Source organism: Neopelma chrysocephalum, unplaced genomic scaffold (genome assembly GCF_003984885.1).
Source record: "Neopelma chrysocephalum unplaced genomic scaffold, ASM398488v2 Primary Assembly neopelma1_64, whole genome shotgun sequence".
Taxonomy (NCBI): Eukaryota; Metazoa; Chordata; class Aves; order Passeriformes; family Pipridae; genus Neopelma; species Neopelma chrysocephalum.
In genome coordinates, this window is record NW_020897721.1 from 7,710,322 (window position 1) to 7,736,143 (window position 25,822).

At 40.0% G+C, this 25,822-nt stretch overlaps 1 protein-coding gene and 1 long non-coding RNA gene across 23 annotated transcripts in view; one reads left to right on the plus strand and one right to left on the minus strand.

The window, feature by feature from the left end:
- ADGRL2 (adhesion G protein-coupled receptor L2) overlaps nucleotides 1-6,942 on the plus strand; it is a 371,310-nt gene extending 364,368 nt beyond the window's left edge. For 18 of the 22 annotated variants that reach the window (XM_027683320.1, XM_027683316.1, XM_027683326.1 and 15 more), the window contains one exon: nucleotides 2,543-6,942. In XM_027683320.1, the coding sequence (XP_027539121.1) occupies nucleotides 2,543-3,297 (755 nt within the window). In that variant the 3' untranslated portion in view covers nucleotides 3,298-6,942. Of the gene's footprint in view, nucleotides 1-9; nucleotides 1,279-1,812; nucleotides 1,866-2,542 lie in introns of those variants that run through there. The other 4 variants (XM_027683335.1, XM_027683336.1, XM_027683337.1 and 1 more) reach the window with 2 other exon arrangements.
- LOC113967611 lies at nucleotides 1,253-24,041 on the minus strand. The gene is made up of 3 exons (XR_003534234.1): nucleotides 23,949-24,041; nucleotides 12,910-13,196; nucleotides 1,253-1,276 (listed from the first exon to the last, which is right to left on the minus strand). It is a non-coding gene; the product is annotated as an uncharacterized LOC113967611 (long non-coding RNA).
- Nucleotides 24,042-25,822: the final 1,781 nt, after the last annotated feature.

The following is a 25,822-nucleotide window of genomic DNA, read 5'->3' on the forward strand; positions in this document are numbered from 1 at the left end:
TTCCTCTAGCAACCTACAGAGAGACAAGTATGGGAGTAAAACTTAACTTTGCCTATCAAATGTAAATTTTTTCAGCATGATTTTTAATGGGCACAATTAAAACATAACTAGCGGTCATGAAGTAGACTCAGCGGGCAAGTGGTTCACAATTTGCAAATGAAACGTTTCCACATTCAAAAAGTACTTGCATACTGCTTTTTTGGGAATCCACACGAGGTCTGTAGCAAACCCTATTGGTAACACAAGTTATGCAATGCTGAAACAATTTGCTGTTTAAAACCAAAGCAGTGTCACGCCAAAACGCTTCACAATTTACTTATATATTTTTATATCCCTACAGTAATCTTGCTACAGGCTATGGAAAGATTTCAAAATTAATTACCTGATCGTGGGCAACAAAATTTGCCTCATCAAACCAATTTGAATATATTCTAGCATGCTTAACTCTGCAGTATATCATAGAAAACTCATTTTGGATTATTATTTTGATATCTGTTTAGCAGAGAAAAAGAAAATTAAAATTACAGAATTAAATCACTTTCATGAGGGAAATGAATCCAGCATGTGGTCCATGTGTTGTCTGCTTTTATAAATGCCATATGTTCTTTGTAGCTAAATTCATTGCAAGAAAAATCCTGGAACATACATGAAATTGCCAAACTACAAAGTTGTTTAATCAAGGCTTAAAGAGACCTTTCAAACGACCCTCATCACTGTGTAAATCAGTGCACATGGAGAAGACTTATCAATAACACAAATGCAAAATGACTTGCAAATTGCTCAAAATTTATTTGGAAATTATTGCTCCATTTTTTAAAGTTGAAGACAAAAATCTTTTCATGAGAAAATGCAATTACTTTTTAATTGAAAACAATATTTCCAGAGAGGATTGAATTTTCTAGGATAAGCTGCAGCTTTAATTATTAAAAAAAAAAAACAAACAAACAGAAAATGGGAAAAACATATAATCTTTTTCAAAAAAACTTTTCTCTTGTACTCCTCCAAGCCTTGCATATTATGCAGCAGCCTCACAGTGGTCAGTCTCATTTCAGTAAAGTCACTTCATTCTTTCTTTATTTCCAGACATATCTGTAGATAAAGTGATTTTCTAGGAATGCTCTCACCATCTGACTTCCATGGTTCAGACTGTTTAATTTCTTGCAAAGTTTTTTCTCTTTTTTATTTTTCTTTTTTTTTTCCTTTGCTTGGGAAGCACTGTGCTGTCATAGTTTACATGTCTTTGTGTCTATAGGAAAACCTTTTCTTTATCGAGTTACTGAAAAAAAAAAAAAAGCCAAAACCAAAAGCATAAAGACCTTAATCATCATAAGACTTCATTTCCCACCCCCTTAAACTCCTTTTCATGTTTTCAGCAGACTTACCCAATCTGTCATTCCTCCAACAGCTCTGAGATATCAGCCATGGCTGATTTCCTCTTCCCATTCCACAACTAATATTTATTCTTTGGTTTAATTTCTGTGACCCATACTTACAGAAATTCCTAACATTTCTGCATTTGACTTCCATGCCCATGGTTAACTGTGGGCCTAACTCTTAATTAACTATTCTGGTTCATTCAGTGCTGTCACTGTGACTGATGCAGACTGCAGGCAAACTCTGACCTTTAGGGGCCTGGGGCCGTTGCTGGCAGACAGAATATTAGTGCAAAAAAATTACATTAAGTGGGAAAAGAAAAGCTGTTATTGCTTAGTAATCTAATTTGCTGAACCCTTGCTCTGACTAAGTTGCTGAGAAGCTCAGTAATTCTTCATCATGTTACAATAAATCATTTTACTTTCTTTTATATATCAGCTACTCTTAGGCCAGATAGCCTGAGCAGACAGACATGATGTGAGTTGTCCAAAGTGAGTCATTCCACCTGCTGTCTATCGTGTTGTTGGATGGTGCTTGTGGGCCCTGGTCCCTGTAGTGTGAAAGATGGCTGTCCTTGTTTAACATAAATTCTTTGTATTTATCCATTTTTTTCATTCTTTTCTTTACTTCATCTCAAAAAAAAAAAAAACCAACAGGAAAAAATGTTAGAAACGTTGTTAAAGTAGTTGCTTGCCAGTTATGTGGGTTTATGTTGTACATTTACCTTCAGTTATGTCTGTGATCTAATTCCTTTTTAATTTAGTGTCGTTTAGGACAAATTCTGTTAATTTTCTTTTTCTAAATCATGGTGGTGTACTTCCAAACATAGATGTTTCCAAACGAATTGCTTTGCATTACATATGCAAGGGCATGGAGTGAACAGTTCCTGGTGGAAAAGTCACAGAATTGACACTAAATTAAGAAATTCAAATGCCACTATTCCCCACAGGAAATACACATCACTATTTTCAGAATGCATCTTTCCTATAAGGTGTGCAACTGTTTACATTTGGGAATGTTCAATAACCTAACCTTTCTCGAGTTTTACTTCCGAGTACAACTTTGTCCTGAACTACATTAAAGAATTGTGTTAAAAAGAACAAAAAAAAAAAACCAGGGTAATAGAAGCGCGTCAGGCAATAACCAGAGGTGTCCTTTTCCCTTTCAGGACATTCACTGAACAATGCCAGGGATACAAGTGCCATGGATACTCTACCGCTAAATGGTAATTTCAACAACAGCTACTCGTTGCGCAACGGAGACTATAACGACAGCGTGCAAGTCGTGGACTGTGGACTAAGCCTGAATGATACAGCTTTTGAGAAAATGATCATTTCGGAGTTAGTGCACAACAACCTGCGGGGCAGCAGCAAGAACCACAACCTGGAGCGGGCGCTGCCGGCCAAGGCGGCGATGGGCGGGAGCAGCAGCGAGGACGACGCCATCGTGGCCGACGCCTCCTCCTTGATGCACAGCGACGCGCCGGGGCTGGAGCTGCACCACAAGGAGCTCGAGGCCCCCCTCATCCCCCAGCGGACTCACTCCCTTCTGTACCAGCCCCAGAAGAAAGTGAAGCCCGAGGGCACGGACAGCTACGTGTCCCAGCTGACCGCCGAGGCCGACGAGCACCTGCAGTCCCCCAACAGAGACTCCCTGTACACGAGCATGCCCAACCTCAGAGACTCTCCCTACCCCGAGAGCAGCCCCGACGGCGAGGAGGACCTCTCTCCCTCCAGGAGGAGCGAAAACGAGGACATTTACTACAAGAGCATGCCAAACCTAGGGGCTGGCCACCAGCTCCAGATGTACTATCAGATCAGCAGGGGGAACAGCGACGGCTACATCATTCCCATCAACAAGGAAGGGTGTATTCCAGAAGGAGACGTTAGAGAAGGACAAATGCAACTGGTGACGAGCCTTTAATAGTGTAGCAAAGAAATATTAAAGGCCACGTTCAAGTATTAAAAAAAAGACTTAATTTGCCCCGTGCAGGCTCCCTCATATCTGCTTGAAGAGACAATTCTGTCGACCCTGTGGTTCTCCAGTGACGGAGATGACTGGACCTCGCAGTTCTGTGAATTTTTATAAAACAAAAACTTTGTATATACACAGAGTATACTAAAATGAATTATTTGTTACAAAGAAAAGAAATACCAACAAGGTATTTAAGATATCTTCTGCTGCTGAATTTAACAAAATTGTGAAATAAAAAAAAAAAAAAGAGAAATAAACACTTTCCAGCCATTTTACTGCAGCAGTTTGTGAACTAAATTTGTAAATATGGCTGCACCATGTTTTTTTTCCTAGGCCTACATTGTATTATATACAAGGCGTAGGCTTTAAAATCCTGTGGGACAAATTTACTGTACCTTACTATTCCTGACAAGACTTGCAAAAGCAGGAGAGATATTCTGCATCAGTTTGCAGTTCACTGCAAATCTTTTCCATTAGGGCAAAGATTGAATACATGTCTAACCACTAGCAATCAAGCCACAGGCCTTATTTCATATATTTCCTCAACTGTACAATGAACCGTTCTCATGAAAAAATGGCTAAAGAAATTATATTTTGTTCTATTGCTAGGGTAAAATAAATACATTTGTGTCCAACTGAAATATAATTGTCATTAAAAAAATAATTTTAAAGAGTTTGAAGAAAATATTGTGAAAAGCTCTTGGTTGCACATACGTTATAAGCTGTTTTTCTTACACTGTTCATAGTACGGTAGTATGTTTAAAATGCAACTTCTACCCATTTTCACTTATTTTTCACTGTAAACAGTGTTCTGCTTTGACGAGTTAGTTTTTATTCTTAAGTTTTTGAATTTTTATTGCCAAAAAAAACATAATTTTGGGAGAAAATTGTTTTAGAAGCCAATTATGCCAAGCCTTGCACAAATTTGGTATAGCTAACAAAGATTGTAACTCAGTTCCCTGTTCAGTCTTTAATCAGGGTTGGGTGGTAAGGGGTAAGGGGGACACTGGACACTTCTCACAAGCTTTCTCGTGAATAAAAGGTGCCTGTCCTTTAAAAAAAATAAATAAAACATAACTATTACTCTTCCATATTCCTTCTGCCTATATTTAGTAATTAATTTATTTTATGATAAAAAAAAATCTAATGAAATGTAAATTGTTTCAACAAAATTCTGCTTTTTTCATCCCTTTGTGTAAACCTGTTAATAATGAGCCCATCACTAATATCCAGTGTAAAGTTTAACACCTGTTTGACAGTAAATAAATGTGAATTTTTTTCCAAATAGGTAAAATGTGCATTATTATGTACGAAGCATAATTGGCATCAGCAGGCCTTCAACCCAGATGTATCCTGCCTAGAGTGGCTTCTTTACATTTCATCACTTAAGTGTCAAGAATACAACAGAAACTGTCTATGGCTCTACAGAAGGGAGATCATCTTTACTGTTCTTTAGTCACAATTGAACAGGATCAAACTCAGACATAGCAGGGTCATTAGGAAAATGTACTGTAATTTCATGTATTTACATAACTTTTAAGTAGGCATCTGTACTGAAATTAAAAATAAGGTGGTAAATGCCACTGTCATATTCTCGGCAACAGTAATTAGCAGTTAATTATTAGTGATGAAGATATATTGTTGCAGTGGGGAAAACATGAATAAGCAGCATTTGGCCAGCACTGCGAGTGCTCTCTAAATAATCTGAATAATTCATCCATCCCGGCGCTGGTTGGCGTCAGATAAATCAGGATGACTGTCCCTGTTCTACCAGACTAGCCAACTGCAGAAGGCAGCTGATGCCCAAGATGTTATCTATAAATCAGTGGCAAAATTGGAAGTCTGAAGTCTCTGTTGTGTTGATTCCCAAGCCTCTTTTTGTCCCTCTCATCGAGGGCCTGTCAGAGATAACAGCGAGAACTTCGTTTGTCGCCACTTCCAAAGTTGGGTTCTTCCAGATAACTCTCAAATTAACACCCCACCATCACAGAGGCCAAGGCCACGTGTGGCCACTGTGACTCCATGTGTGATAACAGCAAAAAATTCACTTGAAAGCTGTGTTGTTACCTTCTAATGCATTGGAATCTATAAAGTCCATTAGGAAAATCAGTCAATGCATTTTGAAGAAGTGTCGATTCCAGAAGAATGTTTTCGGCAAGACTTCCTGCTGTTGAGAAAGTTCAAACTCTGTAAAAAAAAAAAAATAAAGTCCAGGTTGAGATGGAACCGTGGGGTTCAGGTAATCTCAATATATCTGTGATCAGGACTGTGACACTGCAGTGATTGTTCTTGAAAAAGGCATCCTCACCACCAGCCTCACTGGTAACTCGTGCCAGTAAGTTCCTTAACACTTAAAAGTTACTGTGTTTGCAGTAAAGTCACTGAACATTTAAAATTTAATCAGTAACAATTTGCTTCTGTTTAGTAGAGATGCTTTAAAAATCCGAAGTCTCTATGAAGCAGGACTTTGTTCTGATTCAGGGTGTACAGCAGACTCCTGGGAGCAAAAATTATTCCCTTAGTCTGTCTGACAACTTGAAAGCATACTTGCTGCCTTCTACCTAGGAAATCCTGTTCTTAAGGATTTAAAAATTGTGGTGCTCAAGTAATTACAGTACACATGACCTAATAACATCACCAACCTTCTTCAGAATCTCCAACCCTAGTTCAAGCAAGCACTCCTTTGTGTCTAACTAAAGGTGGCAAAACTACAGACTGGAGGAAGGTTCGTAGTGTTGTGATCTTAAATATATATTAAGTTGCAAATGTAATAAGTACTCACAAAACAAGAAAATGTAGCTGATGAACCTAAGATGAAGCAGCTGAACCTAAGTATCATAAGGGAATTCTTTTGTTAGCTTCTTTGTAATGCAGATGTTGCTTTTTAGTGAGCCTGGTTTCTTTTTAATGTTGAGCTAGTGAGAGTCCTGTGTTTAGCTAGCAGCCAATACATTGCCAAATTTCTGTTGGTGTAACTTCTCAGTGTAGTAGGTTACAGTATAATTATAGAGCTGACAGCTTATTGTAATTTCTTTATGTTCTCTTCTCACATTCCTGCCATCTTGGGATCAGAAGGACAGAAGAATTCAGAGGAAGAGTTCAAGAATAGTGAAATAATGACAGCAGAATTAATGGAAACAAGTGTTTCTTCAGGGTCATCAGTTAACCAGCTCCTATGATGGTGCCAAGGATATGCTGCTATTTTAGGCACTGTCTTTCAGAAGAGCTGTAATTTTCTTATGGCTAGTTCTCTCCTGTTACTATCAGTGTTAACCCTCCTGGCTCAGTTCAATTCTTCCTTGTACCTTCAGTCCAATTATATTAATTCCTACGAAAGATTGAATGGGATGTGCATTTAGTGAACTGTTGTATAATGGTGCTATGCATTGTTTAATATAAAAATACATCTCAATTCTACATAAGTGAACCATAACATGAAGAAATGCAACACTGGTAATAACTTTATGGTTTAAATTAACCTTTATCTGTGAATTCTACAATACACCTTTGCTTCTTTTAAATTTGAAATGAAATTAATAAAGTTTACATATATTCACTTATGTAGGCAATAAAGGGTGTTTCAAATTGCCATAAGTTATGGATAAAATATGTGTCATATTTCATGTCCTAATTTTTAAGGAAATTTTTTTAACTACACAGAACAGACATTAAGAGAGCAACGGTTGTTATCCCACTTTGCCTCAAAACTAACAAAACTTCTCTTCTAGACCTGATTATATGGCAACATATCGTAGCGTAAACTTTTAATCCCTGAATAAAATTACTTTTTAAATCAAGAGAAGCTACAGGAAGATGATTATACGTATCTGTACCACATTTTAAACTCACTAATTGTAGGGGACAGTGAGGAATGAAAAATGATGGGATACGGCAGTAATTCCTCAGTTCCACCTCAGTAACCCTGCACAGACACACCAGGGAGGTCACAGCAAAGCTTACCTTAATATTTTTTTTTAGTAGCTGGTGCCAATCCCCCTCCACACTGGTGAAGAGCATTGCTGCCATTCCAGCCAGCAGGGCTCTTGCTGTGGGACTGCACTGCCAGGGGAGGAGCCCAGACTGGTGGATGCTGGGTCTCTGCTCCACAATGACACCACAGCTTGGAATCCAGCTCTGGATATAAAAATTACCACTATCACGGCCCTGGAAACAAGATATCCACGTGTCTCATTTATACAAACGTTTGGTAGATTAGCAGGAACTCAGTTAATGACTCCAGCTCAATCATCTGGCTCTGCCCAAAGTCTGGAGCAAGGGGTCATTGGGACCCTGGTCTGTTACAACACAGGGGTTGGGGCTGTTCCAGGAAAACCTTCCTGTGGTTTTTAGAACAACAACTTCCAAATCCCTTTATTCGTGTAGGATAAACTCTCAATGGTATTTCATTAATTCATGCCTAAGAGCATTAATATCTCTTCTCAGTGTGTTATGTCACCATCAATCTCGGCCGCTCCCCATCAGAGTCCCTGGCGTGGGAAGGGCTCCCAGCCCGGGGCAGCCTCAGTGCTCTGAGTGCTTGGAATGCTGCTGGAAAGCACACAGGCCTCAGCTCAGCACAAGGAGATTTCAGAGGACCATCCCATAGAATGCACCAGCTGCTGCAGTCATCCCTCTGGGATCCCAGATGCAGAACATACATTCAGAACAGGGAGTTCCATAAAGAAAATCCTTCTACAGCAAAGTTTGTGACCTGGACCATTTCTTCCTTGACTGCACACCTCCTTTTGTGTGTTGGGGTAGGAGCCCTGGCACAGTGGAGACTCTGCACTGCCAAACAGCTCCAAGTTTAGACAGCAAAAAACATCACTGAGCCCAAAAACATCAATGCATTTGATTCCCAAATAGAAGGCAGCAGGTTAGTACCTGCACGGGCTTTTCTAATGGAGCAGCAGGATCTCTGCAGATAGCAGTGAACAGCTATCTGAAATAACTGTTCCAGTCCTCTTGTAGCATAAGAATTGCTTTAAAATAACATAATGCTTTTGAACATTCGGCCTCCATGATTGCTTAACAGAATAATTCCCAAAGGTTAATGAGGTTTTCATGAAAATAATTCATTTTAACTCTCTTTAAATACACCTCTTTGCTGCCTTTTTTTTTTTTGCATTAGCAATATAAATAGAAGCTTCTTAGCTTGTATTTTTCAGACCACTCATTGTTTAAAATACTTCCTTTTTGTTTCCTATTACTTCTTTCTAAACAAACCCTTGTTTTCAGCCTCCTCCATCTCTCTAATCATTTAGTTGCCAGTTTCCAGAATTACTTTTCATCAGTATGGTTTAAGAGATAGGGCAAGAACAGAATTACAGGTGAATTGCTCGTGTTGATTTATGGATGAGAGTTGTATTTTCTATTCTGGGCTCCTCCTGGCCCCCACGGTCTCACATCATGTTTTGTTTTCACAGGATCCCTTCACAACACACTGTCCCACCAGGCTGATCATAGTAAATAATGACCTAAATAGTTATGGTTAATTTAGAGCCCTGCAAAGCCTACAAATACTTCCAATTATTCCCTTGAATGTGTGCCCAGCCTTGCATTTGTCAGCACTGCATTTCATGTGCATCACACTGCCCATTTATTCACTTTGTTAACCCAGGGCAATCACAATCTTCCCTAGTTCTGATTAACTGAAGTCACTCTCTGTGAACAGCAAACAGTGCCACCCCTCATGTTCATCCCCATCCTCAGGTGGCACCAGTTGAGTGGAGTGTTGGGGCACTACACCATTAGCCTTTTGCCATGCTCAAAAAATTGAACATTTAATCCTGCTCTACCCCTTAGTTTCTAATGCAGAACTACTTCAGCTCCCACTTCTTTAAAACTCGTTTGCTTTAATGGCTTCTTGGTAGGGATATTTTTATAAGGACTTTTTAATTTTTAAATCCAAATAAATTACATCAACCATTCCCTCTAGTCTCAACAGCTGCACGATTGACTTAATTTTAGCATGTTAGAGAGGCACAGTTTCCTTGCCCTAAGCAGTTACATCTCTTTTGGCAATGTTTTCTCTGCACTTTGTGCTTAAATGTGGATCTGCTGGATGTCAGACCCAAAAAGCACTTAACTGTCCAAAGTGAAACTTGGGTGGAATTCAGGCACTGATATCCCAGGTACAACAGGCATTATGTCAGGGACAGAATTGATTCTAACCTTGCAGACATGTATATTTTTGTCTCTGAAGACCATGTTCAGTGCCCTGTGAGCCCACTGCTAGAACCCTTCCTGAGGAGAGACTCAACCATACCTGAAATGACCCAGGACAGGGTTATCTCCATGAAAAAGCCCAAACAAATGCAAGTTTATACAAAATAGTAAAGGTTTCCAAGCACATTATTGATTGCTGGAAGAGCCTGGACCTTTTTCAAAAGCTGGGGTGGAAGAAGAGTACAGACAGATGGAGAAGAAAATAAAAGGCCACTATAAATCAATGAGGTGCAGGATTATTTTTGCCCTTTCTCATTGCTCTCCATTACAGCTGCTGCCCCCTCAAGGCAAGACAGGAAAATCTCAGTGGTGTCAATCTGCCTGGGTAATTTGACAAAATATTTCAGGGAAGCATTTCTAACTCTTCAAACTTGTTGCTTGGTGTTTATGGCCTGTCACTGCCAGATCACAATGTGCTCACAGAAAGCAGCCCAGGAATGGATCATTTCTAGCATGTCTTGAAATTTTCAAAGCACACTCTCAAAACCCAATTTAACCAGAACAACCCACTTCAACGGACCAAAACTCACAAAAATCACGGAAAATGAATGGTCAAAACTACCAGCAACAGAAAACTGATGAGAGACTTGCCTCAGCACAGGTTTCCCATAAGTTTCCTGAAGCCATGAACACACCCTTCCCTGGGAACAGACTGATTCCAGAGGAGCTGTTAATGCACAAGTGCTGTACAACTCAGCAGCACTCCAGTCCAGCCTTAGAAGTTTTAAAAATATCTGCAGAGACAATGTTTGCCTCATATTTAAAAGATTACAGTCCTGAATGAATACTAAAATCAAGCAAAAGTATAAATAAAAGTGACAGTGATAAAGGCTAACCTAGAGTTAAGGACAAAGTGCTGTGTGCTTTGTGAGGACCTTTCATGAGCCAGTTCACGGTGAGCACACAGGAGTTGCTCTTAATGCAGATGCAGAAAGTTCAAGAAGCTCAATTCTGACTATTCTGACATCTGAAGTAAGCAGGTAGCTGCTGCAGGGGGTTTCTTCCAGGTCTCAGCAAAAGTTTGATGCAGTTAACCAGCACTTAGGAGATTACTTGGTCTCCCCGTGTCAAGATAAGAACATGTTACAGGCTGCTTTATAGTTATAAGTGTTCTAATTAGGTCAACTTGATTATTGTTCCGTGGTTTGATAGATTCTGTATTTAAAGTAATTTCAAATACTAATTTTTAGACCTTTTCCGTGAACTAGTAAATCAAGTGCAATTTATTCACGGAATTATTCTTTTCTTTCTTAATGCTTCTTCCCCCTGGCTTGTAACTTTAATTAGAACCTGCTCTCTCTTCACAGTGGTAATGGTAACAGTTGTCACTAGAGTACAGAGGCACAGATTCATCTCATAGTGGCACTTTGACATTAAAACCCAACAGTCTTGCTGGCTATGCATCTGGGAATACCATCCACTAATGCTTTATTTCCCTGCCACCCTGAGCTCCACACTCCAAACACTGACAATCTGATTATTTTTTAACCATCCAATAACGCATTTTCAAATTGTACAAAAAACTGCTTCATTTGAAGATAAATACCTGCCTGAAAAGGTTATCCAGCCCATCAAGATCTCTTTTTTATTACCATAGATTCTCCCAAGGCAGTATTGTTTCTTGAATAATTATTGATCTAAGCAATTGTGTGCTAAAGCAGTCTGATTCACTCATTAAACATACACACAGAAAAGCACTTGGTTGCCCTGGTAAAAACAAACAACTCCTCTTCTTTCTGCCTTCCCTAAAATATGACGATTACATTGAAATGTAATCAGTTAATATTTGATTTGCATTTGCCAGGAAAAGGAAACATCAAATATATTTCTTTGGAGCAGAGGAATTAGGAGCTAGAAAATCATCCAAATAACACCAGCCTTGTTTGGTTTGTTTCTTGACACACTGATTTATAAGTTTTAGTAATTTGAAAGGAGTCTTCTAGCAACTAGCTGCAAGCAGTGAGCTCCCAAAAGCTTGCCAACCTATTATTTGGATAAACTTTTCCTTCCAATAAAAACTAATTCTTTTTTCATCGTGTGATATAGAAAATTGTATCTGATTAAATGTATCAGGAACAGAATAGCTTTCAAGGTCTCTGTTCACTGCACAGACACAGACAGATTGCCCTTGAAAGTCCCTTCCAACCCAAAACCATTCTATGATTCTGACTTACTGAAGGCATCCAGTTGAAAAAAGCCAGTACTGGGAACGAAATTTAATTCACTAACTTCTACATTTGAGAGATCAGGAAGATACCTGGTCACCTTTGGTGACACAACCCTCTGTGAATATTTTTCTGAGATACTGGAAGATTGTCACAACCATCCCATTGCAGTGATGAGTCAGCACACAAGCAGGAGTTCTGCTGGAACAGGGGGTGGCAGAGCGTGCAGGATATGCCCAAATAAGTTTTTGCCTCAATTTATGCCAATAGAAAATTAGCATATTTTGATTGAGGTCTGTGAGATTATTCCAGTCCTGCACCAGTTAACAGGAGCAGAGTGAGCTTTGCTGGCTGGTGCCACCTATTTCCTGCCACTTCCCTCTGCTGCTCACCCCCTCTGTTTTATTACCTTATCACAGAGCCAGTGCTGTTCCACATCCATGCACTCCTTCTTGTAGCATCACTGCTAAATTTAATGCTCACTACTTAATCAATTTTCTCTCAACAGGTAAGGAATAATTGAACAGTTGGGGGGTGGGGAATGACAAGATTGAGTGTGTTGTTTCCTCCTAGGAAACAAGACAACTCACCCATTTATGTTTATGCATAATTCAATTTATTCCATTAGCCAAATGACCCTAAGAGTAAAGAAATCCACATCAACCCATCCAGTTGGTTGAAAATAACAGGTACCCTGTACTGCAAGCCCAGCACTGGGCCACAATAAATAACATTTTCAACCAGAGGAAAAGTGAAGAGAGCAGAGGACAGGAACTTTTGCAACATATTTCTCTGTTGCCATCTTTTGTTCTGCCATCAGCAGCAGATTGCTGTTCACAACAGCAAAGCCCACAGTGAAGCCCCAGTTAAATCAATGGCAAAAGTTTTTTGCTGACTTCAGTGAGACTGTGATTTCTCTTCTGAATCATCAGGAGAAATCTTTCTGTATTTCAGTTTGTTGATTGTTAGACTCAGGTACTGGAAATTAAAAATAAAGGCAAAAAATGCCTCAGTTTTTCAAATTCGTTTCCAACCATGGAAAAATGCTTTGTTTCTCTTCCCCAGGTGTAACCTTGCCCAAATGCAGCCCCCAGTAAGTGCTGGCTCACAACAGCAGTCGCTGTTTTTCGCCCACTAGATCAATACCTGTCTAAAAGTATTTACTCACCAAAAGGGCTCTGATCCTTCTCTTTGTCACCCTTGAACTTCTGTTCTGCTCTTGAATTTTTTTTTGCTTTTTGACACGGGTTCTTCTTTTATTTCCTGGCTCTTGCTAGCCTCTAATAGGGTGTTTTTCAGTTCTTTGCTCTTCTTTGCTCTGACATTTATTATAGAGTATACTTCATAGCTTTTCCGCTTGTCTAATCAGAGGGTTGGTCCAGCACTGAAATTGCAGCTGTTTTAAAATGCTACCTATAAACACACACTTTATCTTCAGTTTCTGTTCACAGCAGCCTAAAGGAGACAAGAGGATGATGATCAAAATAGGAAATGGAGAAGACTGATGGCAGTCTTGTTTTATAGAAACAGAAGAAGAATAGAAGGGCAAGCAAGACATCCAGGTAATCCACTCTCTATTGGAATAAGGCAGAGGTTATTGTATCATACTTCTGTGAATGTATTCAACCAAACAACCCATATTCTGACTAGCAAAGACTAAAGTGATGAAAGAAGCTGGAATAAAAGGATATTAAATAAGCCCTGGATAGTTGACTGCAATATTCACAGCCTTTGGAATCCTTTATCTTTCCTGCAATTGGCCACTGACACACCATTTGTCTTTAGAGGAGCTTGTGCTTTCGTCCAGCTGTCTGCAAAACAGATAAACCATGTTCACAGTCAGCAGAGACTTAAACCCTGCATTCTTAAAGCAGTATCTGGAGCAAAACAGCAGCCCTTGACTTGCTCCAGTCCAGCTGAAAGCTTTTACAGAGATGGAGATGCAACAGGAAAATTAATGCAGTCACCCTCCTGACATCCCGGGGTTGATGTCCCTGCTCTGAATCAGCTGGGAGGGATTTAACAACAGAATCCTCATCTCCAGGGAGAATGAGCCAATTCCAGCAGCACTGGGTGCCCAGAGCACATTCCCAGTGCCCACTCCTGGGCCCTGACACGAAATGACCACCAGAGTGCCTGGTTTGGGAATGAGTCTCACAAGAGAGGTTTCTTTCACCTAATGCCCCGAGTTTTATGTCACATACATCCCATCTGAGAACTTCTCTGCTACAGCTCATTCCAAGAAGGGGAACAGGGGCTGATTTCACATTCCAGACAGCACAATCTTTACCTCTGCTCTGACCTCACTTCTCCTCATGCTGCTGTGCTTCCAGAGGCCACCAACCTCTGTTCTACTGCACAGAGGCAGCAGCATTTACAGCCCAGATTTTGACATGAGACACATATATGAATTTAGAACAAAACTGAAGGGAATCTCTGTCAATGTAGCTGAAATAATAGGAATATCTCTTTTTTTTCCCAAAGGTATCATTTTAGCATATCTTGACACAAAATGGGAACTTTGACAGTGCTCTCTTACATAACACAGTGTATTAATTAATTCACTTTTCCAGATTTCTAGTGGCAGTTACCTATTTCAACCTTAGCAACTAGTCATACTGATATAAATACAAAGAGTACATGGTGCACAGTGTATGATCAGAAGCATATAATATAATTGAAGTGTAAAATGCTCCAACAATAAAGCTCCAATAAAAGTATTGTTTAGTTGTTGGCACAACTGGTGCATTTATAGTTGCATCCAATGACTCTGAAATGAATGCCTGTGAATATTTTTTTCAATGTGGTGCATATTGTTTTTCACTTATTAAGCCATAGGTTAAGACCACAGAAAGGAATATTTTGAACTACAAATATATTGTAGCTTCTACTGTTTCGTGGGGTTTTTTTACTGGAGGGGTGTGTGTAGAGGGGATAATGAAAACCTTTTACCTGTGCATGTCAGACACGTGATGAACAACTGCACAGAAACAAAAGACAACCTCCTTCCCATGTAAATCCCTGTATTTTCTGCTCAAAGTCTGTTGAAAGATTAGATAAGTTGATATATAAAATCTGAAATGTCATATTGGGCCCTTCATTCTACTGCTGTAGAAATTAGTGCTGAAGTCAATACAAGTTCTACCAATGCATCTTTAACTTTGCTTAAAACCTGGTTTTCCACCACTTGTCTGCCACAAACCATCACACCCCCTGCCCTCCCCAAAGAAATATTAAAGTTAATTAATTCATGCAAGATCAGGTAAGAGAGAAATCCCTGGCTTTGGATTTAAAGGTAGCTCAACCAATTTGACCACCCAAAGCTTGAACAAAAAATAAAACATTGCAGAATCTCTCCACAGACCACCAAGAGACAAATTTCAGTCCCTCAGGGCTCAGGACTCCATTATTAATAGTGTTCTGTAGGTTACCAGCTGATTTGTCCATATTATTTCAAGGTGACTGCATTTTTCTGTAGCATATGCCTGACACCACGGGTACCATTACTGCTACCATGGAATGCCAGTTTTCATGGGTAATTAATTGACAAATGACAGCCAACTCCTTCTTAGCTGCTCCATAAGTCTGTTATTAACACATTTAATTCAATAAAGAGTGGGACAGTGCAAACCACAGTGAAGGGCAGAGGATCAGTTTGTTCAGTCTCATCCCTGTGCTCTCTTACCATGGGTCACCTGCACTCAGAACACCAGAACTAAAACCAACACCAGCCATTCCTTTCCCAGAAGAACTTAAAATTAACATGAGGAAAGGACAGAAATCTTGGAGGCCTGTCCCTTCAGGTTATTCCCTGCAGCTGCAACATAAAATATGAGGAAAGTGAACGCTCTGAACGCAACGTGAGCCCCTGGAAAATAAAAATTTACCGAAGGGAAGCGGGATGACAACAGAGCAACGAAATTCACAGAAGAAGAAACAGAAACAGAATTTTGAAAAAAACAACCCACCAAGAACCAAACAAACCAAAACCCAAACATTGAACCATGCTGAGAATTTTAATCCTGCAGCAAAATAAGCACAAGTATTTGTCCAGTGAGAGATTGAATCATGAAGACATAATGGCACTGAAGGAAGGATCCGAAACACATCCTCCTTCTGTGGTGTGAAGAACAAAGAGCTGCTGGAAATATTTATTGTAACTGATTCAGTGTATTTTAAAGTAAACCAATCCTGCCAAATTTCTAATAAAAATCATCCATTAACATCGATATTACAAAAATCTCCTTTTTACTTTTATGAACCCAAATTCAACTTTGAAAAGGGGGTACCTAAAAACATTTGTTAGTTTGATGCTGTTGAGAAGAGGTTTCACAACAGCTGCATAAAACCAATGTAAAATGAAGTTATAAAATTAACATATGCATTTCTGAAGTGTGTTAGAATTACACTGACAATGCCAACTACAAGTCCTGTCCTTCCCTGGAAAACCTTTAAAGAAAGTCTCCCCTAAACTGTCATTCCATACCTAAAAAATAATACAAAGCTTGTCTAAATGTTCTTTATTATAAAATAAACTGAATTTACTGACCTTCTGACAGAGGCATCTCCAAGAGGAATCCATGTGACTGAGTTTTTGGTAGAATGCCAAAAGGAAAGGTGTCTTTAGGTAGCTAGATAGCTTTAAAGAATTTACTGCAGTGAAAAGCTATTGGCCACGTTCTTGACTGAGTCTTTATTACAGTCTTGCTATAACATTGTGGCATTATTGATTAGAAATTACTGTGACTTGACTCAGATTTAGGAATACAGTCAGGCAGCTCTCTAACATCAACCTTGTAGAGCTTTTTACTGATTGTTTCAATATCAAATAAATAAATGATAACCGAGGCAAGGAATTTCAATTAATTACACTTTTTTTTTTTTTTTTTGCTGTACCAGCAATTTTTTGATGAAAAAGTTTTGGGATTCCTGCTCAGAACAGAATGAATACAGATTAGCTGCAATTGTGTTTTCACTTCTGATCTCAACTTTGAACTCTTCTTTTACCTATCTTTATTGAGATATGTCAGACCCTCTTCTCATATACATCTTCAAGCTCGTGGGGAGGTTCAAAGTCACATTAATTCTGCTGTATTAATCCACAGAACACAGACAAATTCAATGTGTACCTACTGGTGCAGCTCAGAAGTGAAGACATTTGGGAGAACACAGAAAAATCTCCCTCAAGACTTTTGTTTTAAATACTTTTCCAAGATGATGAGACAGATGCTTTCACTAATGATTATTTTGTTTAACTGTTCGTGGTCTCTCCCCTGGAGCAATTTGTCTGAGGAGAGACTTGGATGGGCCAGTCTCTGGTACCACGTTGCAGAGGAGCAAAGTCCTTCTGCAGGGAGAGGAGGGACCAGCACAGGCACCCCCAGCAAACTGGGGACCAGCTCTCTGGGGAAAGTTTGTTTGAAAGCTTTTAAAGGGTTTTTTAAACAGCTGCTTCCTACCAGGCCCTTTGCAGGCTTCGGCTCCAGGAGCAGCTGGGAGGGAAGCACAGCTCAGATCCACACTCAGGGCAAAGCTCCAGGGCTGCCTAATGAGGGTTGGGATCTCCCTGCCCCTGTAAGACACGAGGAGCAGCCAAGCAATAAACAACTGGAATAATTCTGTGCTCAAACAACGGTGTCTGGTGTCAGTTTAGACACTGAGTGAAGACATCTGCCCACAGAGCATCCCAGATGGGACTTCAGGGGACCATTCTCAGAGACAGAGCAACTGCTATTACATGTCTAATTCCTTCAAACAGAATACAGAAATTTACAGTGTCTCCAGATTTATTAGTTGAGGCCACGATCCTTAATACATCACACAATATTTAATATTAATCACTGCAAAATGATATGCAAAAATAAGGACTGGCACTCCTGCTGATCTGAAGACATTAGTAAAATATGTAACAGTGCTTGTGAACCCCACAATTTTCAGCAAATCCAAAAGGCTTTCATTCATTTGACCTCATCTTAGAACATCTTGCCTCCCAGATATTTTTCTGTTAGAGACACACAACCTTATGAAGAGGTTTAGCAGGAAAAAAGTGAGATATTAAAACCTTTGCTATTTTATATTCAAATACATTATCCTTCTACCAAGCAAGGAGATAATGGTAAAAATCCTTTTATGTTTGTATTTAATTCTGTGGTTTTAATTGGAAATATTGTGAATTATGAGTCTTCATCTCTGCTTCAACCACATCTGTATTCATAAAAGCATAAAATAGTTACCATACAAGTGCTATGCCATACTATACCATACCAGAGGAATTCTGTCAAATTTAAAAGAACATATTACAGTGCAGTGTCAAAACTAAATACAACATATAAATACACATCTCACACCTCTTTTAAAGTTCCAGCCTTTATTCTCAAAACATCAGTGGCTTTTTTAACGTCCATATCTGCAGAGACTGTCACTTGCAAAAGGTCTGGTGCACAGAAGTGGAAACCTATAGAAGGGTGATGGGAGGGTGCACAAAGTGGTACAAAAGGAACAATTCCTCTCTGAAGTCCTGGCAGAAATGGAAGATGAGTGTTTTAGAGTAACTCAAAATCTTATCATTTACCCGCTCAAAAAAGACCCAGATCAATCCAGTCTCATAATAAACCTTTTCATCTGCAGAGTTTGGGGATGAAAAATAATCCTCCACGAATGTACCTGCCTGTACTTGTGCAGTTGAGGAGGAAAACACACCCTGGTCCTCTCCTTGCAAGCTGCACCTTCCTCAGTTTGTCTGCTTTTAAGGGTCATCTGAGTCCTCCTCAACCAAAAGCAAGTATTTGAAGGTGTGGTTTTCTATTCCAATCACCCTCTCTAAAAATGAGGGATTTAGAAGATGACAGCCAGACCCACAAGCTGCTCTGTAGCTTCTGCAAACCACACCATGGACACTCCTCCTGGTGCCAAGGGAGCGAGCTGGGAACACTGGGCTGGACTCAAACTTTGCTCTTCATCATGAGGCAGAGAGGGGTCCTCTGGGAAACATTAGCTGTGCTATTGCCACCCTCCAATACATTTAGGAATGACAGGAAAGGAGACAAGACTTTAATTTGCTGATATCTTGAGAGTCTCAGTTTTCATTTCTATCCTTCCCTTCTATCTGAATTTTATCCATTGCAGTGTGGGAAAATTTTTAACACCAATCTTGGGCTGCAAAATAAATCCTAGGTGAGAAGTATTGATTACTTGGCATTCGCTGCTGACAGTGTCAAATAGGTGAAGAAGATGAAAACCTCTCTTGAAAGCATAGTTACGAAGGTTATTTAAAATAAAACAAAACAAAACCCTGAAATGTCAAAGACAACTGTAAGAGAAGGAGTTGGACTGTACTCAACATTGCATTGCCACTGGACTTCTTGAACCTGTGTCAAATGCCAGAAATAAATTTACCTTCAGCTGCAATTGAGGATTCCTTTTCTCCAGATAACATTGCAGCCAGACAAAAGCAGATCTGTCAACTTTACAGGTGGTAGCAACTAAAAAGTCATGGCCATTGAGGAGACAGGAGGCTGGACTTAAACCTCCAGGAAGATTTTTCAATAGGGATGCTCCCATTCTGAAGGAATGTGTCTATTTGTGCTACAATCATTCTGTGATATGTTGTCTGTGTTTTATATGACACTTTCAGAAATATATCAAAATACATCTGGTTTATCTTTTACTGAGTTCTGATGGATTATCAGAGGTACCTATGCCCACTGTATATATCTATATATATAAATAGATATAAATAATATAATACATATGTATACATGACTTTGGGATTTACCTTTTTCTTTTCTTTTTTTTTCTTCTTTTTTCTTTTTTTTCTTTTTTTCTTTTTTTTTTCTTTTTTTCTTTTTTTCTCTTTTTTTCTTCTATTTCTTCTTTTTTTTTTCCCCAGAGAAAAAGTAAATCTATTACAACAGCAGAAGGTAGCTTTCAATTCCAACATCCATGAGTTTCCAACCGACCAGTTTGTGGCCAAAAATGCCACAGTGTGAGAATCCATTTCATAACTAATTCTGAGCCACAAGAGGCCACCCAGCAGTGCCTGAGGTGATGTTCATCCCATGCTCAGAGTGGATACAAGTGCAGGCAGCTTTCAAGTTGCCTGTAGTTCAACACAATTAAGTGGAATTCAGTGGTACATAAACCACACCCAGGCTGCTGACACAGGACTAACATGTGCTCTGCACATAAAACACAAGCTTGCTGCTGAGCAGTGAAGAAAGTGATGGAAGAAAATACAGCAAAGAGCAGAAATGAGGACATTTCTAATTAATATGGTGGTTTATCAGCAATTTCACTTTAAGATACCAGCTCAACAGTCTCCAGAGTCAAGGCTTCTGCTTTCACTACTGAGCTGCTGTTTGGATGAGTGTTTGTTGAGTGTTCCCAATTTCATCCTGCCTGAAACAGGAGCCTCCATGGTTGGTAGCACTGAAAACACAAATTAAAACTTTGAAAAGTTATGTTGGTGGAAAATATTCACTCGTATTCCACAGCTTTGGTTTGGGTCAGGCTTCCTTTAACAGTCTCAATTTAACCTTTTGTATCCCAGATTTTCCATTCTCCATACTCTAAGGGGCACCATCACAGGTTCAGTGGGTTGCAGACTCGAAGGAGCCCAGATGATCAACATAACTGTACCACATGAGGAGGATGCTCCCAGGATCAGTATATCTTGCATCCTGCATGTCCATGAATAATTACCTCTGAATTAAACAGCTGATTGCTGGGAGCTGCACAGTCACACCACGGGCACTGAGATGGACTCAGCACCTCTGCTGAGGAGCAGAACTGCCTGGCAAAGGCCCACCCTACAGACACTGAGCCATTCCTGACACTAGAACTGTCTCAGTTAACTTTGTACAGCATCACTCTGGAACACAATTACATTTGTGTGATTATGAAATGGCAGAAAGGCCAAGGGTTTGCTGCTGATCCAATTTAGAGGTCAGCACCAGACTCCACTGCGGTCGACTTCGCACAGTCAGTCTAATGAGGCTGCTTTACCTTCAGAGCAATTTTTTAAGCAATAGAAATCCAATCTAGTGAAATAACTGTCACAGAAGGACGCAGTAAAGTGTTGGTGGCAGCATAAATGACCACTTAGGTCTGGAAGACCTCTTCACCTCTTCCTAGGTTTCCTGGGCTCAAAGTAAGTCACACATACTTTAAATCATTCATGTAAGGAACCCAAAGATTTTGAGTGTAACCCTCATTGTCATGTAAAAATAAAATAAAAATACCTACATCAAGAGGAACACCAGGGACTCAGCAGAAGCTGCTGCTTTCATCACATTTTAGCATTTCTAGAACAGGCTACTGGATCCCAGCCCAGGCTCTCTCTGAGCTCACCAGGGGCTGGGAAACCCAGTCCCCCCTGCCTTCGGGATCATAACAGCCCTTCTGCTCTTCAGAGTCCATATCCTCAGGAAGCCAGAGTTGTACCTTTGAGAATAAGAGGAGCTAATAAGGAGCCTCTACACAGGCTGTGAAATCAATGGGACCAGTGAGACACTGATGCAGGATTCTGCCATTGTAAAACCAGCTGCTTCTGTCTCCAGATCCAACCTGAGCTCTGTGACATCCCAGCTGCCTCACCTGAATTCAGGGCTAAACTCTCCATTCAACTGCTGCCTCGTATACAGCAGGCAAAGATCACAGAGCTAATAAAAAGTTACACATCCAGCAGCTGTACTGATATGGTTCCTATTAACTTCTCTCCCCTCTGCCCCCCAAAAGCCTTCTAACTCCTGGTTTCCTCTCAGCTCGCAGTGAATTGTGCTGACACAGGTAAAGAGGCAAATAGCAGCAACCATTTGCTCTCCTGCACTGATTCTGCCACAGAGAAGCACAAACAAAGTCTTCAAAAGGCCTGACCCAACCTCTGCCTGGAAAGCCAACCCCATTCTCACTAAGCACATAAGTAACACATGTCTGAAGAAAGGTCAAACATCTGTGGGTAAGACGTACATAATCCTCCACAAACCCACCAATTCATCATCCTCGAGCAGATAATATAGATATTTTACTATTAAGGATTTAATTTCTTGGTTCAGCCAGGAATTTACATTAGTTACTCCAGGAAACCCGGTGGGGGAGGGAATTGTGAAGGCAACAGCAGAAGCTGAATGTGCTTAAAGCACTTGTGTAAATCTCTGTACAAAGCCATACATCCTGAATGCTGGGGGAAGGCAACTGTGAGAGAGAGCATCTGGTTTGGGAGGAGCTGTAACACAATGAACTCTTTAAAGTGACAGCCCAAGTATGGCCAAGTGCATTGCTCAGATCAAGCCCACATGCTACTGCTGTTAGGAGACATGCTCCATGGAAAATGAAAATTAAACTGAACAGTTTGGCAGGGTGGAAATTTCGTGAAAATTTCTTACTTGTGTGCAATAAAGAAAATTAATTTGAACACGGGAGGAGAAAATAACTCAGAAAGTGATTTAATGGTCCTACAGGATGGTCTAAACCCTCAAAGCCTCCAAGATGGGAAGTTTTTAGCATTCCACCGCTCCAAAAAAATCACTTTCTTGGACTAAAGACCCCGGGTCACAAGTTATTAGGAAGCTGCAAGAAAAGGATGGCACTGCAGTAGTCTGGGTGCTGGGGAAAAAAATCTTTCTGTCACGTGTAGGCCAAAAGCAGCCACATACAAAAAGAGAAAACTGAATTTGGGGAGATACAGGCCTGCAGGAATAACCAAATGCTGTTTTTATCTGTGCTCAGGTAGGAGAGAAGGAATGAGGAGTGGTCACACGTTTGGGTTGGTGCTGTAGCCAGGCTTCACAAGGTATTTTTCTCAGCTTTCCTTGCATCATAAGAACAACAGGAACAACAAAGAGAACAACCAGGAAAGACTCAGCAAACATGGCACTGGGGCAGCAGAATGAGGTGTCATACAAAATAAATAAAGAGCAGTGAGCCAGAGCACATCAATAATGGAGGGCAGGGGAATGTCCAGGAGTGAGCCTCTGCAAGGCTTCTGCAATTAAGAAAAGAAAATCCTTTGACTTCGTGGCACATCTCCTGAGATGCATATCCCATGGCTACAATTAAAAATATTGTTTGGCTTACTTGACCCTTTCTGCACACACACCCTGAGCTTTTAAAGTATTTGTTTTTTAAGGTGAAAGGAAGAGATCATGATGGTAAAAGAGGTCAGGTCTAGAACTGAACTGAACTGGAAGTTGCTGCTGGCAAATTTCACTTAACTTTTTTTTTCTGAACTGCTAACTTGACTGTTAAAAAAAAAAAAAAAGACAAAATGATTTTCTTTCAAGGCCAGATTCATAGTGGCTTTTCCCTTCTGTTTATCAGCAGATTTAATTTTAGCAATTTGATTTAATTAAAATCAGTCTACACATCTTTTCAGCTTAACACCTTCAAATGTTGAGAACACAGATGTACACCCAAGGACCAGGAGGGCTCTCAAGATGGAGCCTAAATGCTCTCACAGCTACTTACACTCATGCCCTGCCTTTTCCAACCTTGGCCACAAACTTTGCAAGACTATCACAAGTCAGTGAGAAGCCACAGGCAACCATTTAGTGAAAAACAGCAATATACCCCTGGTTTTCTCTCTCTATCACTCAGTGACCTACAGCACTGGCAGCAATGTGTGTAAAACCACATCTCTGACACAGTGCTGTGTGTTTCCTACAGCCTTCCATGCAATTCTACACAAACTACTTGAATACATGAATTTATTTATATCTGCAGTTGGTATAAATCAACCTGGCTTCAATAGAGCTAATAGAACTATACTGATTTATGCCAGCATACATTTTAATTTAAAAAAAAGTTTACTGATGCAGAGGCTGTTGATTTTTTTCCCTTTCTGCAACTTCTCTTCCCTTGTGTAAAGTAGCAGCAGAAAGTTCACAGTGAGGAATGTGAAGTGGCATAGGCACACCAAGAAAAGGAATCTGATGTTCACAGAAGATGCATAATAGTGCTGATCACGCTCATTTTGTAAATTGCTTTTCTAATCCCTCCATATTTCTCTATTCCATCAACCAAACTAACATCATTAATATTACTTAAGCTTTGAGAGGTGTAGATTTTCAGAGGCCATGGGTTTCCTACGAGAGTTTATTTTACAAAAGGTCTCCTCTTCTCTTTTCCATTATCCTGAAAACTAAAAAAAATCAAAAAACAACAGGCTGATTATGGCATTCCATCATATAAATATGAACAAGAGAGAAATACCTATCCATTGGTCTGGAGGTGTCTGCCCTTCCACTGCTCACCTTCCCATGGCATTTGAATGTACTGCAGTAATCACTTTTCAGTTTTTTCTCAGCTCTTGGAAGACAGCATGTCATGACCCAATGATTTTTTAAAAGGAATTGAAAAAGTAAGTCTGAATAGTTGTTTGAGAATAAATTACTCCAACATGAAATGAGCTCTTATTCACCAACACTTACAAATAGCTTAAGCAAAGATAAAATAATGTGTATCGTAATTAATATTTTAATTTGCTGAGAAAAGCTAAATAGTGATTACACCCCTTCCCTTCCCCCTTCCCCTGATAATAATGAACGAGGCAGTTTCAAGAGAGGCAGAGCAGCCAGGAGCTTAATGTCCTTGATTAAGAACATGTTTCCATGGTGGCTATTATGTCCCTCTTTAAAAGACGAAAACAAAACCGAGCCTTATTTCCTTTTAGAACTACAGGGTTTCTTCTGTCTTCATGAGACAGACAACAAGAAAATGTTTAGGGATAATTAAAGGCAATTAGGCTCATCAAGGCTCATTTCTGGTCTAGCTCCACTTCTCTTCCCTACAATGAGTACTAATTGCTGCTTCAACATACCAAGTAGCACGGATTACTTTTTTTTTTTTTGTGTGCTTCCACAACAAGACTATTTGGTCATTACCAGCTTTGACAGTGAGAATAAGTGACTCCTGATTAGCTTTTTGTTTGCTCTTTTAAAGATTTATACTACGTCCTATTGAATCTGATAACAGAGAATAACAAATTAGCACACAGCAATTGTGTACTACCTTCTGCTAGAGGATCTCCAAGTTCTTTTGAAACATTAATGAATTAATTCTCCATACTGTTGTGTGTAATGGGTATCATCATCATAACTTTGTACTGAACACAGACACAAAGAGGTTGGGTGGCACATTTAGTGCCACAGTCAACATGTTGTGATGTTGGTTTCCTGTTCATACACAATGGAACTATTGGTATTTGTTTGCCATAAACATGCCTCCTGTGTACCTTCTGTTACATCTGGGTTTGATTCATTGACAGTCAGGTAATTTAAGGTATTCAAATGCCTGAACTTCAAAGAAAGGTTTCCAGAGGGAAATTAATAAAAGGCAGATATCCAGAACTACATAAAGAAATATTCAAGTGCTTCTATATTAAGTGTTGCAGGAGAGGATGTTGGGGGGTTCAGTCATTGGAAGCAGAAAAGGTTCATCACCACAGCTCTAGGATTATGAATTCCTGACAGACCAGTCATGACTGCTCAGCTCCCACAGACCCCTCGTGTAAAACTGCAACCCACCTGCCCAACCCAACAGCTCTGCAGCCCTGGAAGCAGTTCATTGACACACACACACTCCATTTTTCCACTAGAAAGTGTCTTTCTTTACTGTTTCTAAGTCCAGAATAGCCAAAGAAGGAACTTGGAAGAATCACAGAATATTCTCGGTTGGGAGGGACCCTCAAGGATCATCACATGCATGACTTTAGGGTTTTGGACCTGCTTTCATGACTTTGAACATTTTTGCACATAAATCAACATTGACCAACAGCACCTCCTCCAGCCCTCAGAAAGGGCAGAGATTGCTTCATGGACAGCCCAGGACAGACTCAGCTGACACACTGACTGCACTGCTCTGGACACAGCAATTTGGTCACACATCACACATCCAGTACCTGGGAATGAAACAGGTGCCAAATCCCCACCAGTCTGGATCCACAAATCAGGCAGCTGCTTGATCTTCTCATCTTCTAGACCTGCCTAGGAAATACAAGCAATAGGTTAGGCTTCTCACAGACCAGGAGTGCTCATCCATCACATGTAAAACCTGGATACAATTCTCTGCCTTGAAGGTATTTAGGC